The 15895-nt window shown below is 37.4% G+C and overlaps 1 protein-coding gene across 8 annotated transcripts in view; it reads left to right on the top strand.

Moving 5' to 3' along the window:
• The first annotated feature begins 3525 nt into the window (after positions 1–3525).
• Positions 3526–15895, top strand: part of LOC119561890 — a 129985-nt gene continuing 117615 nt past the window's right edge. For 3 of the 8 annotated variants that reach the window (XR_005221500.1, XR_005221499.1, XR_005221496.1), the window contains exons 1-2: positions 3527–3676; positions 3726–3928. Coding sequence is in view for 1 of the 8 variants with exons in the window: in XM_037875360.1 (XP_037731288.1) it covers positions 3637–3676 (40 nt within the window). In the remaining 7 variants the exon portion in view is untranslated. Of the gene's footprint in view, positions 3677–3725; positions 3929–9935; positions 10121–15895 lie in introns of those variants that run through there. The other 5 variants (XR_005221498.1, XR_005221497.1, XR_005221495.1 and 2 more) reach the window with 5 other exon arrangements.

The raw sequence follows: 15895 nt of genomic DNA, 5'->3' as shown, positions 1-15895 counted from the left end.
TCTAGCAGCTGGACCAAGCGAGCGAATTTTTCAAGTACGGACAATCGGGACACCAGACTGACATACATGCTTTTATGAACGGTGTTCTCCCCATTTCTGTCAAAGCATTTTTCAGTGAAGCGTTCACAATTACACATAAATGTTCATGATTTGACCACGCGGCGTCATTTCTGTCAAAGCATTTTTCAGTGAAGCGTTCACAATTACACATAAATGTTCATGATTTGACCACGCGGCGTTCGTTTTTTATGAACGGAACTTAGCGAACGGATTGTCGTTCTTTTTTTCTGGGTGTAGAATAAAAATTTTAACTGAAATGTATTGTTCTCATCAATACCTAACGCCCACAAACCACCGAAGCCTGTGGCGCCCACAATTATCATTCTAGAAAAAAATTTTAACTGAAATGTTTTAGTCTCGTCACTCGCCCACTCCAACGCCCATAAGGCCTAAATGTGTCTACCGCCCAAATAACCATATATTGAGATCGCGGGTAGGTCGCGCATTTCAATCTCGCTTTATTGCTTGCATATCTCCATTTCCCTTTAGCTCCCTTTAGCTGAGTAACGTGTACCTCATAGTCGAGGTACTCGACTATAGCGTTCTTGTTGAATACATGTTTTACGGGATTTTATGAAAAACTGGACGGTTGATTTTGAAAATACCCTCAAAACGTGTAAGTATTTGATATTCCCCAAGTTTTGAAGCATTACACATTATCAAGATTATTCGCGTTTGGAAGTTAGGTTCATTCGAATGCTCCTAAAACTATTTAAATCCGTTTTGTGGAAGATAATATTTTTCTTAGTACAATCTCTTGTAGTTTTGATTTTAAATAACAGTAAATAACACTGTTAAAAAATGTTTAAGCTTTGAAATGTAACCACAATTTGGACTTCACAGGCGGAAAGTACACATCGAAATAAGCCAAAGTCCATTTAGGTTTCTTTGGCTTAGATCTCGTTTGGGTCTTATTATAGCCACTTAAAGTTTGAAGACAAATTTGATTTATATTTGCAAAATCTCTTCACACATTTCCCTTTCAAGTATATCAAACAAAAACACCTCTTAACGAGGTAAAAAGTAGTGGCGAACGCGCCTTTAACAAACATTTCTGATATCTACAATTGTGACGAAAAACGATATTACATTCGATAAAATAAAAAAACTTTATTAAATTTATGATTTCGGTTCGCAACAGTAAATATTTATTTACCTACACGTCAATTTTCTGTTGTAGCGTGCCGAATACATAAATTAAATATAGTTTTTTTTATTTTATGGAATGTAATATCATTTTTCGTCACAATTATAGATATCAGAAATTTTTGTTAAAGGCGCGATCACCACTACTTTTTACCTCGTTAAGAGGTGTTTTTGTTTGATATCAGAATTTAAACTTTTTAATAACAAGTTTTATAGCTTCAATTACCTATTTTAATAGCACAAGTTTGGAATCTCAAGGGCTGTATAGTTTCAGATTCCAAGAGAAATCTGTCGTTTCTTACATTTCCCGCCGAACTAGCGGTTTTTTCCAAAGTGGTAGAACAAATAGATCAAGTTTCATATTTCGATTAGCTTCATTCAAGTAAAGGACCCTAAAACCATAACAGATTTTCCGTTTGAAAAAATCTAACACGAATATTTTTCATCAAATTGGTTTTTTCTTGTTTATTCCAATAAGTATGAAATATTTCGTATACGGAGCTGAAACGAGTTGCACTTTTTATCGCTTAATATCTTCCAAACGGTAATTTTTAGGGCAAAAAGTGTTATAAATCACAAGTTGAGGAATCTCAAGGCTATATGATTTAAAATTTAAAAAGAATTCGTTCGACTCAATTTTGAGAAAATAGTCAAAAAGTGGTTTTAAAAAATAAATTTTTGTCATAACTTTAAATCTATTATATTCAGACAATTTTACCATATAAAGGGTATTTAGGAAATTAAATTATCTTTTCAGAGATATATTGCATTAGTTGTTTAGATACTATAAGCATTTTAAATCTTTCCTTTTTTTTCCGCTGAACTAGCGTGTTTTTCCAAAAGTCGTAGAACAAACGTTTTCTATTTCAAGCTACTTAATACACCCATAGGGTTTCCAAAACCCTAAAACTAAGATGGGATGCATACAAATCTATCTTTCGAAAGTCTTGGTATGCAATCTTCTTAGTTTTTGCAATACCTTACGATTGGTGTATCACTCGGACCATAATGACAGATTTTCAATTCTGCGGCTATATATAGTAGTTGTATTCGCACGCTCTCTTGCGCGCTTCGCCACTACGTGTACTGCCGTCCACAGTGATGGCTAAAAAAAGGCTAAAACACAATTTAATAAAGTTTCTAGGGCGTTAAAAATCAAAAAAATAAGTATTTTCATTAGCTGGCCAATCGAATCTTCAAAACGTGATTAGTCTTCTAATATTGGTACAATTCTTGAAATAATTTAAAATTTCTGTCTTCCTATTTATGGGTTTATGCACCTCTAATTTGCAGCCAATTTTGTCAACCAAAACTTAGAATTCTTTTAATGCTTAATGATTAATTAAATTTTTTATTAATTGATTAAGTGAAATTATCGATATAAGCCATACATGGGCAAAATTGTTTTATAAGGTTGCGTTTACACTGGGGTTTAGTTTCGTGTTTATCGACATGACTTCTGGTCATATTGTTGAGGTATGCTTACATGAAAACTAACACTAGGAAATTAGTTATTTCTTTAAAAAACATCTGATATCAAGCAAGAACACCTCTTAACGAGGTAAAAACAAGTGACGATCGCACCTTCAACATACCAAAAGTTCTGATATCAACTTTTGTGACGAGAATGTATTATACTAATGCGTTTATTTCACGCACTGTTCTGCTCATTCATTAGACCGATTTTTTCTCAAACTATAAAATTTTCCGAAAGTGCGAGCAAGACAGACATTTGTCAACTATATAATAAGCATAAATGTAAAAACCGATAGGCACATTTGGTATTTTTGTCTTTGGTAAGTGTACCAAGTGGTTAGTAAGCAAAATTGAATTAAAAAAGTATAATTTTGCTCATTCATTAGAGCTGCAGTAAAAATGTGGTCGAGCATGAAAATAAATATTATGATTTTTGCTTGACTTCTTAGCTATTGTGCTGTAAACAAAAAAATACAACAAAAGTAATATTTAAGAGTCTTAATTGTTGCGACCAAAAAATAATGCTGGTATTTATAAGACAAGACAAATTTTGCATGCTTGTTGTGCATGAAAAAATAAATCTCAAAGGTTTTTTTGAAAAGATTACCGCCGAAAATAATAAAATTAAAAAACTTCAGTACCAAATATTTTGAAGTCTTTTTGTGTCTGATTTTACGGAAAGCACAAAGAAACATTATAAAGGTGTATAAGAAAAAAATTCACTTACAAGATGTTTTATTCGAATACAATCTTAAGTGTCTTTATTCCTTATCAGGGTGCTTGACCTTAAAACCAAACTCTCGTACGTGGACTACTTTTACTGTTTAATTTTGGAAACTGGTGCTATTGCGCATGCGTTTTGCGCATGTATATTAGAACTGAAGTAACGCAACATTCCGCAAACTGCAAATATTACACATTATAATAGGATGTTTGACAAATAAAATCATTAAAATGAGATTTATTTCGGTCTTGCGGTTTTTCTTTTGCATTTGTAAGTATTTTTAAAATGAGTAGACAAAAAAATGTAATAATTTCTTTAGTAATTTTAAGGGAAACTTGCCCAAAAAACGCCAAAGAGAAAGTGACTATGGCAGATTTATATTTATTAAGTGAAGAAAATATTATACATACGGTCCTGAACAGAGGTCCTTACTTTGAAACTTCTGCTAGCAAAAATGTTACATCATTAGTTGGAAAAACTGGACATCTTAATTGTCGCATAAAGAATCTTGGAAATAAAACGGTAAGATAGTGATTTGTGGCCTGTCTATGGTAGAAAACAAACTGTATATACCTACCATATACCGTGCAACACGGAAAATGTAACGGTCAATTAACATTTTGGACTCAAAAAGTGCTCATCGAAGCTATTCAAAACTAGCTCTGACAGGACTTGGACTCTCTGATAAGTATTTTTAGCTCGATAAAATGACAGCTCATTTCGCCCAACAGGCTATGATAAGATTTTCTAATCTTGAACATAAACCATATTTTAACTTCTGTCGCAATGATGGTGATATTCATTGAAGAACTGAAAAAAAACTGATTTATTTTAATAAAAAGTATATCAGGTTTTAAACTTTTTTGGACATATCAGGCGATTTAATTATATTATCCTGCATAACAAATGTAGTGTACCGATGTAAAAATTATATTTAAGGTTTTCTTTTTCTGTATTAACAGAAATTTATTATTTAGTCTTGAATTCTATTACGCATTGTTTGTATGATAAAACAAGGAAGATCGCTAAAGTCGAGTTCCTTGACTACAAGATACCCGTTATTCAGCTAAAGGGACCAAAGAGAAATGGAGATATGCACGGAGCAAAGCGAGATTGAAATGCGACACCTACCAGATATCTCAATAAACGGTTATGTGGGCGGTAATATATTGAAGGGTTATGGGCGTTATAGTGAGCGTGGCAAAAAAATTATTTTTGAAGTTACTATTATTTTTCTTTGAAGAAACTTTTTGCATGAAAAAATTTAAGTTTTCAAGTCGAGGGAAAAAGTTAAAAAAAAAATTTTAAGTAGATTTACACAAATTCGTCCTTTTCAATAAATACTGAATGGGTTAAGAAATGTATTGTATCATTTAAACGGCATTTAAGTTACCTTTTCATTATTGCCAAAAGTTTACAAGAAGTAAATTCAAATTATGAGTATATTTAACTTTTGATTTGTCAAAATACATATGCCGACCGAAACTTATAGTTTCTGAGATCTCAGTGTTCATACGGACGGACGGAGAGACGGACAGACGGACATGGCTAGATCGACTCGGCTAGTGATCCTGATCAAGAATATATATACTTTATGGGTTCGGAAACGCTTCCTTCTGCCTGTTACATAATTTTCGACGAATCTAGTATATCCTTTTACTTTACGAGTAACGGGTAAAAAAGTTTAAGGACAAGGAAAAAAAATATCACTACATCTAGGATCTGGGAATATACGCTAGGTGGCGTGCTAGTGTGGTTTATTGACTATTATTGGCTATAGCTTTTTTAATTTATAGATTGATAATATGAACAAAATCAGATACCCCTTGCTTATAATGTTTCAATGAATGTCTCGAACAATTTTTGGCATGTTGTTTGACATTGATAATCAAAACTAAGTCTCATTAACATTTTTTCGAGAATATTAAAAAAATGTGTGTGCTAAACGGGCTTTAGCGTTATAAGCGTTTGCGGGCGTTAGAGTGCGCTGCGCATGAAGCTTAAAAATCTAAATGCCAAATCCCAACTTTCTAACTTTAATAGTTTCCGAGATCCCAGCGTTCATACGGACGGACAGACAAACGGACATGGCTAGATCGACTTGGCATGTGATCCTGATCAAGAATATGAATACTTTATAGGGTGTAAGCCAACTTGACTGTTGGTCAAGATATATTTCGGCCCAAGAGTAGGCAACTTGATTTGGCCGATTGGTTTTGGGATAGAAATATTGCTCTTGAGCCAGAATTTTGGGATCTCACCAGTTGGTTGGTTTTTGAAGCCGAGAGTTCAGACTTTGGGTCCCGACCCGAAGTCAAATTGTGGTGGGATCTTACGTAATCGACCAACAAAGACGAATATTTTCATGTGAAGTGCATTTAAAAGTTCTCATAAACCAGAACAATTTTGGCTATTGCCGTTGACCATTTTTAAAAATTACCTTTAGCAATGCCAAGGTTGAAAAAATGTAAACCATCTACATATTTAAATGCAAACGAACGCCGCAAGTAGCAAAGACAGCAGCAGCTTAGTTTAAGTAGATCTAAGGGGCTTGAATATTTTAGATAGCATTGAACTAAGAGAGTAGGTAATTCGCCTGTAACATCCAAATGAAATAGAGCAGTTCCCTTCCCTCAATTTCCATTCTTTTCCCCTTTTAGTACTTCCCCTTACCCTTATTCGTAGCCGCCAATTTTCGGCGTAAGCTAGGCAAAGAGGGAGAACAAATGAGATTGAGGCTTTATATCGCGTGAGAGGGACCGATAGGGAGGGAAACAAAGAGCTCTCTCTCTTGCCTCATGCAGGTTGTTTTACTATTTCACAGGCCCTGCCAGTGTAAGAGTATTGTTGCCAATATTGCTAATTTAATGAAATTCAACTACCCCTTGAAGTAATGCCAGGTCAACTAAAGCGATCAAAGAATTTGTTCAAGCCCCAGTACACAACAAATAAACAAGAAAAAATTAAAGGAAAAAAATCTTTTAAAATAAATGTTTGATAAATGCCGACAAAAAAAAACACGAATAAAGCTATCCCAAGACCTTATAAAAAATCGCCTAAATAAAGCAATACTCGCTTGCTCAAAGATAGCCCAAAGATAAGAATTGAAAAATTCAATTTTTAAAATATCTGATTTTTATCTAAAAATAGCTGCTGATATGGAAGCGCTACATCCTTGTCCTTGTCCGTCGTTTTATAGCACTATAGCCCGGTTCTTAGTCCTGTAGAGTTCCAGCTTTGTTTTAAAGCACGCAATTAAATATGTTTAGTTGGTAGGATCTAGAGCAACTTGCAGCGTTAATAATTATATCCCAGTCGCCATCAACCAAAATTTAATGCCGGAACCAGAGCATGCTTAACGTAGGCTACACTCCCAGCATATCTAATGCAAAGTACGTAGCTCACTACAGTATCCTAATATATACCTATATTATCAATAAACTTGATTGGCGCCCAGCGTGTGAGGCCCGATTCTGTGATGGCGCCAGATTGATCCGCCAAAACAAATCCTTAAAAAAAAATGATTCAAAACCCTCAGTAACATCAGGTGTTAATGTATTGAAGTTGATTAAAATATCAAACCCCTTGCATACTATTAGCAACCTGGAAAAATTCTAGCTAGGTGGCTATGAAGACGCTACCTAATCCAAACTTTTGAATAAGTCGTTGTTAATCATAATGTCTACGAGTAATAATCAAGAACAAACTCCTCGACTGAATGAATTTTTTTATAAAAAATCCGCAACACCATTTCAAGTCGAAATGCAACTCACTTTTTCTTCTATTTTAAGTCCTTTCCGTTCTTGCTTTAAGAACATTTTGAGATTATTGGGTTTCTGAGAACAAATTGAATTTGATTTAAGAATCACGTGAAAAATTTATAGCATTTCGTTCTTGTTTTGAGAACAATTTTGATTTAACCAAATTTTAAGTCAAACTCAACTTGATTCAATCACAAAGAGAACATTTTGAGCTAAAAATTGTCGTTTTCATTTTAAGAACATTTTCAACTCAGATGAGAACGTCAGAATTCTCTCTGTGTGGGTTTCCAAGCCCAAGCCGAAAATTTTTCTCAATATCAGATAGTGTTAGACCCTATGCTTAGCCAAGTTAATACCGAAACAGCCCCACCAAATATAGGTCGAAATCGCAGCAACAATTAACTGCTTGCGTCAGCAAGCAGCCCCATAAGGCCAGATAAGACCGCTCAAATCATGGTTGGTTGGAAGCTACGCTTCCGAGGAAAGGACTCAATGGCTGTCGAAGATTTTATATGCAGAGTCCAAGCTCTAGCGAGACAAAAATTGGAGGTAAATCTGGACTTAGTAGCTCAAAATGGTAGTATGGAATTGCAAGCAATTGGTACTGGCGGTTCCACTAAAGTGGTTATGTGGTGCGTTGGTACGAGTTGTGCGAAGCACTAATGGGCTAATTCAAAGATGATCGAACTTACAGAGATATTCGAGCGGAGTTAGATCAAGGAAAGCAACGAGTAATTGCATCCCTTGCTGATAGATTGTCGCAGCTAATGTTGGAGCAAGCAATGGTAGAAACTCTACGAGCCAACCTGTTAACAGAGGTCCAACAAGAATCTTTGTATGAGCGGGCCAGAACAGTCCAATAATTAAGAAGAAATGTTTATGCAAAGCGTAGGGAAAGCACAAGGAATCAGACAGCGCCACGGACAACCCAGGAGACCAATTTCTTAGGTACAGTGTCAGTTAAATCAAAGTCAGAGAGCGAAGAGTAAGAGGAAAACATGCATGGAAAAAAAAGGGAACAATACCAATTTGATATTGTCTTCTAAATTTTCACATAAAACTTTTTATACTTTTGCAGATTTATTTATGATTTCAGTCAGAAGTTTGCAACGCAGTGATGGAGACGTTTCCGACCCCATTCTTGATCAGCATCACTAGACGAGTCGATATAGCCATGTCCGTCTGTCCGTCCGTTTCTACGCAAACTAGTCTCTCAGTTTTAAAGGTATCGGGCTGAATCTTTCCCAAATCTTTTTTCTCTTGCAGGTAGTATATAAGTCGTCATCCTGATCAAGAATATATGTACTTTATGGGGTCGGAAACGCTTCCTTCTGCCTGTTACATACTTTCCGACCCATTTCCAATCGTTCCTTTGACAGCTATATGATATAGGCGTCCGATTTTGATAAAATTGAATTATAAATTCAGAACTAATTAAAAAATGTTATTTCCAAGCGTAGGTGGTTATATGTTAAAAAACACCAAGGATATAATTATACCCGTTACTCGTAGAGTAAAAGGGTATACTAGATTCGTCGGAAAGTATGTAACAGGCAAAAAGAAGCGTTTCCGACCCCATAAAGTATATATATTCTTGATCAGGATCACTAGCCGAGTCGATCTAGCCATGTCCGTCTGTCTGTCCGTCCGGTTAGAGATCTCGCAAACTATAAAAGCTAGGCTATTGGGATTGGGCATGCAGATTCCTGAGCTTCTGGCGCAGCGTAACTTTGTTTCAGCACGGTGCCACGCCCACTCGAACGCCCACAAGACGCCCAAAACTGTGGCTCCTACAGTTTTGATGCTAGAATAAAAATTTTAACTGAAATGTATTGTTTTCATCTATCGATTGACGAAAAAAAAAGCTTAGCATGCCCACTTTAATGCCCACAAGCCGTCCACAAACTTCAAGAAATCGTAAATATGAACGCGGATATCTCCATATCCATAATTTTCATTCTAGATACAAAATTTTGTTTGTCTCGTCAATACCTATCGATTGACCCAAAAAAAAATTTTGCCACGCCCACAAACCGCCCAAGAACCGTAAATAGGAACGCGGATATCAGATTTAGATTCCGTAGCCTTGTGCGAAAGCTTGTTACGTGAACATGCCACGCCCACTCGAACGCCCTCAAGCCGCCCAAACCTGTGGAGCCCGAAATTTTCATGCTAGATAAAAAATGTTACTGAAATGTATTAGTCTCGTCAATACTTATCGATTGATTCAAAAAAATGTTTGTTACGACCACTCTAACGACCACAAACCGCCCAAGCCTGTGGCGCCCACATTTTTCATGCTATATACGAAATTTTAACTGAAATGTATTAGTCTCGTCAATAGCTATCAATTGACCCAAAAAAAGTTTGCCACGCCCACTCTAACGCCCATAACGCATAAATCTGTCTACCGTAACCATATATTGAGATCGCGGGTAGGTGGCGCATTTCAATCTCGCTTTGCTGCTTGCATATCTCCATTTCCCTTTGGTCCCTTTAGCTGAGTAACAGGTATCTGATGGTCGAGGTACTCGACTAAAGCTTTCTTCCCTGTTTTTGACCGAATCGCCGCGGTCACTCTGACATTCAACGAACAGTGTTTATATAAAAGTGGAACATTTTGCGGTGTTTATTTGACTTTGAAAATGCTTAGTATCTCAAATTAAATGGTTTTTAGTTAAGGTTTGCCTAATTCCAATTTATTTACTTCTTTGACACCGCGACGTGCTTTTCGGTGGCTGGACTACACACACTGCACTACCACAAAGTCAAATGGCTGGCCAGGATGCCGAGCTGGGCGATTTAGCGTCCACCATTTCGATGGGAGACATCTATCGAGGACACGAGAAGGACTTCCTGGCGCTGTTGTAAGCCTACATAAGTGGTCCGAGTTCAGAGTGATTGGCCATGCATTTCTAAGTATATGTTTGTAATTGACCCGAAATATAAGGAATATATATATTATATTATAATATTCATTTTTAAAAAGAAGAAAAAATGTAAAATCAAAACTGGTTAATATTGATATTAAAATAATATCAGTCTGATATGAAAAAGAAGAGGAAGCGCTAAAGTCGATGGCTTCGACCATTAGATACCCGTTCCCTAACTTAAGGGAGTGCAAGAGGAGGTTTGTTTACAGGAACTCTGCTTATTTCACTAACACGCCTAGCAGATAGCGCCACCTAGCGCCACCTATCTTCTTCTTCTATAGCGCCTTCTAGCTTATAGCGCCAGCGAGCTCTTAGCACCACTAGCGTCTTGGTGGCGTATTAGTGAAAACAACTGGTTTTCCGCATGATTTTTGCAATATCCTTCTGAAACCAGAACAAAATAATAACCTTGCCATTGTATATGCCACTAATAATTGGAATCTTAGTTTCATAGGTCCCCAGAGGATGAGTTTATAACTAGTTTGGGTCATCAAAATGAGTTCTAACAGATTCCTCTAGATGCCAATTCGAAAAAAACGGCATTTACAGTACCTGGGAGACCTCTTTACCAATTTGTAGTTATACTTTTGGACTTTATAATTCCCCCAGACTATGTGCAGGCTAATGCATAAGGTGATCCCAGCATTTTTAACAAACGAGGTATTCGTATACTAAGACGACTTGCTTATAGTCTCAGACACATGTGAGCGACACAGAAGTTTTGCAAGAGGTGGCGTCACACCCACAAGAAGCCAAATTGACCATCAATGGGAAAAAAGCAATTTGTGCATAAAGGAGGAAAATGCCTGGGACATGTAATTGGCCGTGAAACTGTAGGTACAGACCCGGATAAAATTTCTGCAATCTTGGATTTCCTAAGCCTTCGTTCCATGAAACAAGTTCGCCGTGTCCTGGAGATGACGGGTTGGTACAACAAATTCATAAAGGATTTTCAAACTTTAGCTTCCCCGATTACCGACACGCCCGGGAACAGAAAGAAATTTGTTTGGACTAAGAAGCTCAACAAGCCTTTGAAATCCTAAAACAGCATATGTGCACCGCCCCTGAGTTGCATAGTCCGAGTTTTGACGCTCTTTTTTCCATCTATTGTGATGCAAGCAACATAGGGGTTGGCGCGGTCCTAATGCAGGAAGATACCGAAGGGAACGAGGTTCCAATCCCCTTTATGTCAAAGAAGTTGAATAAATGTCAATCAAATTATTCGGTGACAGAAAAAGAGTGTTTGTTTATCGTCGCGCTGAACACGCCGCAGACGAAAAGGTTGCAGATAATTCCTGTTGATAACTTTGGCTGCCTAGAGAACGGGTCCCAAGTTTGCTCAGAAAGGCCCATGAAGAGCCCTTGGCAGCACATTGTGGCATAGCAAAAATGTTAGAAAAACGTTGACGATATTTCTAATAGCCGAGTTTAGCGGTGGATGTCAAAGATTTTGTGAATAGATGTGTAAAGCGATTAAGCATCCCAGTCAGACCTTAAGACCAGCCTTGGGAAATACTGGACAGTCGGAAAGGTTTGTTCAAGGACTTTACGTCGATTTTTGAGGGCCATATCCGCGTAGCTCAGAAGTGCATATATGGCTGTTTATCGTTGTCGATCACGCTTCAAAGCTCCCGTTTTTTAAGGAATAAAAAGAATATATTCCACTATTTCGGCGTTCCGGAAACTATCATATCCGATAACGGAGTACAACAAGGCATTGCGCATTCTTATACTGCGACTTATGCTCCAAAAGCCAACGGCTCAGAATGGGTCAACCGATCTGTTTTAGAAGCTATCAATGCTTATATAGATCCAAGACGGAAAAACTGGGATAGCTAGGGACGGCATACTATGAAATCGAAGAACATCCGGGAAAATTTATTGGTAAATACCACGCAAAAGACCTAAGGCAGTAAGACGAATATACTCGACAAGGGTGTATCTCCCTTGTGATAATACCTCATTTCAAGTCATATTTTGGTGGGGGGAACTTTTAGGTAGCTTGTATGTTGGTCAAGATACGTTTCGGTCCAAAAGTAGGCAACATGAATTGGTCCATGGTTTTGGGATCTAAATGTTGCTCTTGAGCCGGAATTTTGGGAACTTACCAGTTGGTGGGTTTCTGAAGCCGACAGGTCGGACTTTGGATCCCGACCAAAAGTCTAATTGTGATGGCTATCTGTCCTAATCTGCCAGCCGACCGACAACGGCGTATATTTTCATGTGTAGTGCATTTTAAAGTCCAGTTCGCCAAAAGCCAGGCTTGCCCGAATAATCTTGAAGGAAGGTTGGCTATATTTAGGCTTAGCTCAGCTATCAGAAGAGGGGCAAAAGGCCACATACATTCCTTACATCAGCGCAGGCGCAACCGAGATGTCCCAGCAACAACAGTGGCAGCGCTAACATTTTAGACGTCATATAACGAATAGCTAGAGTAGATTTTGGTCGGAAAACCACACCGCTGCGGAATAGAAATATAAGATAAATTAACTTTAGCAAGGCCATGGTTGGAAAAATTTAACAAGGGAGAACGCTATAGTCTAGTACCTCGACTATCAGATACCCATTACTCAGCTTAAGGGACCAGAGGGAAATGGAGATATGCAAGCAACGAATCGAGATTTAAATGCGCCACCTACCGGCGGTAGACATATTTAAGCGTTATGGGCGTTAGACTGAGCGTGTCAAATATTTTTTTGAACCAATCGATAGGTATTGACGAGACCAATACATTTCAGTTAAAATTGTGTATCTAGCATAAAAATTGTGGGCGCCACAGGTTTTGGCGGTTTGTGGGCGTTATAGTGTGCGTGGCATATTCGCGTAACAAAATTGCGCTGCGTACAAAGCTACGAAATCTAAGTCTGAGATTCCGATTCTCGATAGTTTCCGAGATATCCACGTTCATACTTACGATTGTTTGAAGTTTGTGGGCGTTAAAGTGGGCGTGGAAACCTTTTTTAGGTCAGTCGATAGGTATTGATGAGAACAATGCATTTCAGTTAAAATTTGTATTTTAGCATCAAAACTGTAGGAGCCACAGTTTTGGGCGTTTTGTGGGCGTTGGAGTGGGCGTGACACTCTGCTGAATCAAACGTGCGCTGCGCAGGAATCTCAGGAATCTGCATGCCTAATCCCAGTATTGTAGCCCTAATTGTTTCCAAGATCTCAGCGTTCATACGGACAGACGGATAGACGGACATGGCTAGATCGAATTATAGTTTGACAAAAAAAGCTATCCCAAAACCTTACACAAAACCCCCTAAGTAAACCAATAGTCCCTTGCTTCATAATAGCCCAAAGACATAAATGGAAAAATTTAATTTGAAATGTACTAAAAATATAATGGTAATGATTATTTTCTATTAGAACTTACAATGTTATTAAAAATTGTATAATTAAAATAAAAAACAAGAAAGAACGCTATAGTTGAGTACCTCGACTATCAGATACCCGTTACTCAGCTAAAGGGACCAAAGGGAAATTGAGATATGCAAGAAGCAAAGCGAGATTGAAATGCGCCACCTACCGGCGGTAGACAGATTTAAGCGTTATGGGCGTTAGAGTGGATGTGGCAAATTTTTTTTTGGATTCATTGATAGGTATTGACGAGACCAATACATTTCAGTTAAAATTTTTCGTCTAGCATGAAAATTGTGGGCGCCACAGGCTTGGGCGGCTTGTGGGCGTTCGAGTGGGCGTGGCATATTCGCGTAACAAACTTGCGCTGCGCTTAAACCTACGGAATCTAAATCTGAAATCCCAATTCTCTATCTTTGATAGTTTCCGAGATATCCCCGTTCATATTTACGATTTTTTGAAGTTTGTGGGCGGTTTGTGGGCGTCAAAGTGGGCGTGGCAAACTTTTTTTTGGATCAATCGATAGGTATTGACAAGAGCAATACATTTCATTTTTTTATATTAGCATCAAAACTGTAGGAGCCACAGATTTGGGCGGTTTGTGGGCGTTAGAGTGAGCGTGGCACTCTTGCGCTGCGTAAGAAGCTCAGGAATCTGCACGCCAAATCTCAATAGTCTAGCTCTTATAGTTTCCGAGATCTCAGCGTTCATCCGGACAGACAGACAGACGGACAGACGGACATGGCTAGATCGACTCGGCTAGTGATCCTGATCAAGAATATATATACTTTATGGGGTCGGAAACGCTTCCTTCTGCCTGTTACATACTTTCCGGTTAGCGTACCTTTCTGTACAAATCAAATGGAATTCCACATAAAAAATCAACGTGGGGCCCACAACATTGGACAGAAAGATAATGATCACTAGAATAGACAGACTGTCAGTTTCTGTTTCAATACCGCTTGCAAGCTGAGCTTAAAAGCAAGCGAATCTAATCCCACTCTTTCGTTTTTTTGTTGACAAATGTTGTGAGCGCCACGTTGATTTTTTATTTGGAATTTCATGTGATTGGTACAGAAAGGTACGCTAACCGTTCATGTCACTTTCGAAATCAATATAATTTCCATGCGGAAACTATTAAACAGGAAATTACAGTGAAGAGAGGAAATGCCGGCAGAGCGATTAAGGGAGGACTTAAGTATGCCTAAAGGTATGCTGCATTTCTTGTACTTCCTTCGGATGAGAACTAAAATACACTATACAAAATTTTGTGATGACTACAGAATATGTCAGATTTACATTAAACAAATTAAAAACCCATATTTTACAAACAATTTTTTTCTAATAATTTGATTTTACAAATCTTAAGAGATAACAAGAAAAAAATTATAAAATTTTGTTTGGTCGTTTTTTCAATAATCGTTGAAGTGGAAGACTCCGAAAGTAGCAATTTTTAACGGTTCCTAAATCTTAAACGACATAATAATTTTAGTGGTATTTTTTTTTTAAATTTGTTTTCTCTCATACTTAATCATGTATTAAAATGAATTGGGTGCGTCTTCTAATTAATTTTTTAAAAATAAAAATCCGAAAATAACGTAATATTTTCCGATTTTGGTTTGGATTAGCTATATCATACAAAACTCTAATAAATTTTACTTTAAGTTCGTTGGAAATTACAACTTTTAAAAGAAAAACGCAAAAAACTGCATCCATCTAACTATCCTAGGGATGAAATTACAGATTCTTGGCCAAAAAAAATATTTGCATGCCGAACTGCTCGGCAAATAGATCTCTTTCAAACAAAGGACCACATATTTTACTGAATAACGAATGCAAATACTTAAACTTAGGTATATGTATATTATATGTTCCTCTTATTCGCTCTTTCAGTGAACGGTCGTGCTTTTGTCTTGCGCAACAAATTTTTGTCCTTTTGACCATAAACCATCGAGGTTTAGTTCATATTTTCTGACATTTATATAACTTTTTACGTCCCTAGCAACATCCGTTCGCTTCACGAGTGCATATTGATTGTTTTGTGTTTAAATTAACAAAATTACTTTGCACGTCTAATCACTGTGCAGTGTTTGTTGTTATTGTTTTTTCTAGTTGACTTCTCCTTTTCTTCCAAACGCTGTTTGAAGCGGTAAAAGTCTAAACGGTAGTTACCCACTCTCTCGCACTCTCTCATATAACTTTGTTTTTGGAATATCAAAAACTTACGCTGCCCCAGCTTACTCACTCACTCCCGCTCTCTAACTCTCTATTTTACTTGCGTAACTAAAAAAGATTCGGTATCCGAATGCGAAGGACGAGAAATTTTGCTGCATGAGACGCCCGAAAAATCTTTTGTAAATAATACAACAATGATCCCAACGCAGCATGTTGACTTAACGTCCGGAGTACCGACTGAAACTGGCAGAGCAGCCACA

Source organism: Drosophila subpulchrella, unplaced genomic scaffold (genome assembly GCF_014743375.2).
Source record: "Drosophila subpulchrella strain 33 F10 #4 breed RU33 unplaced genomic scaffold, RU_Dsub_v1.1 Primary Assembly Seq384, whole genome shotgun sequence".
Taxonomy (NCBI): Eukaryota; Metazoa; Arthropoda; class Insecta; order Diptera; family Drosophilidae; genus Drosophila; species Drosophila subpulchrella.
This window is presented reverse-complemented; position numbering and strand designations above follow the sequence as displayed.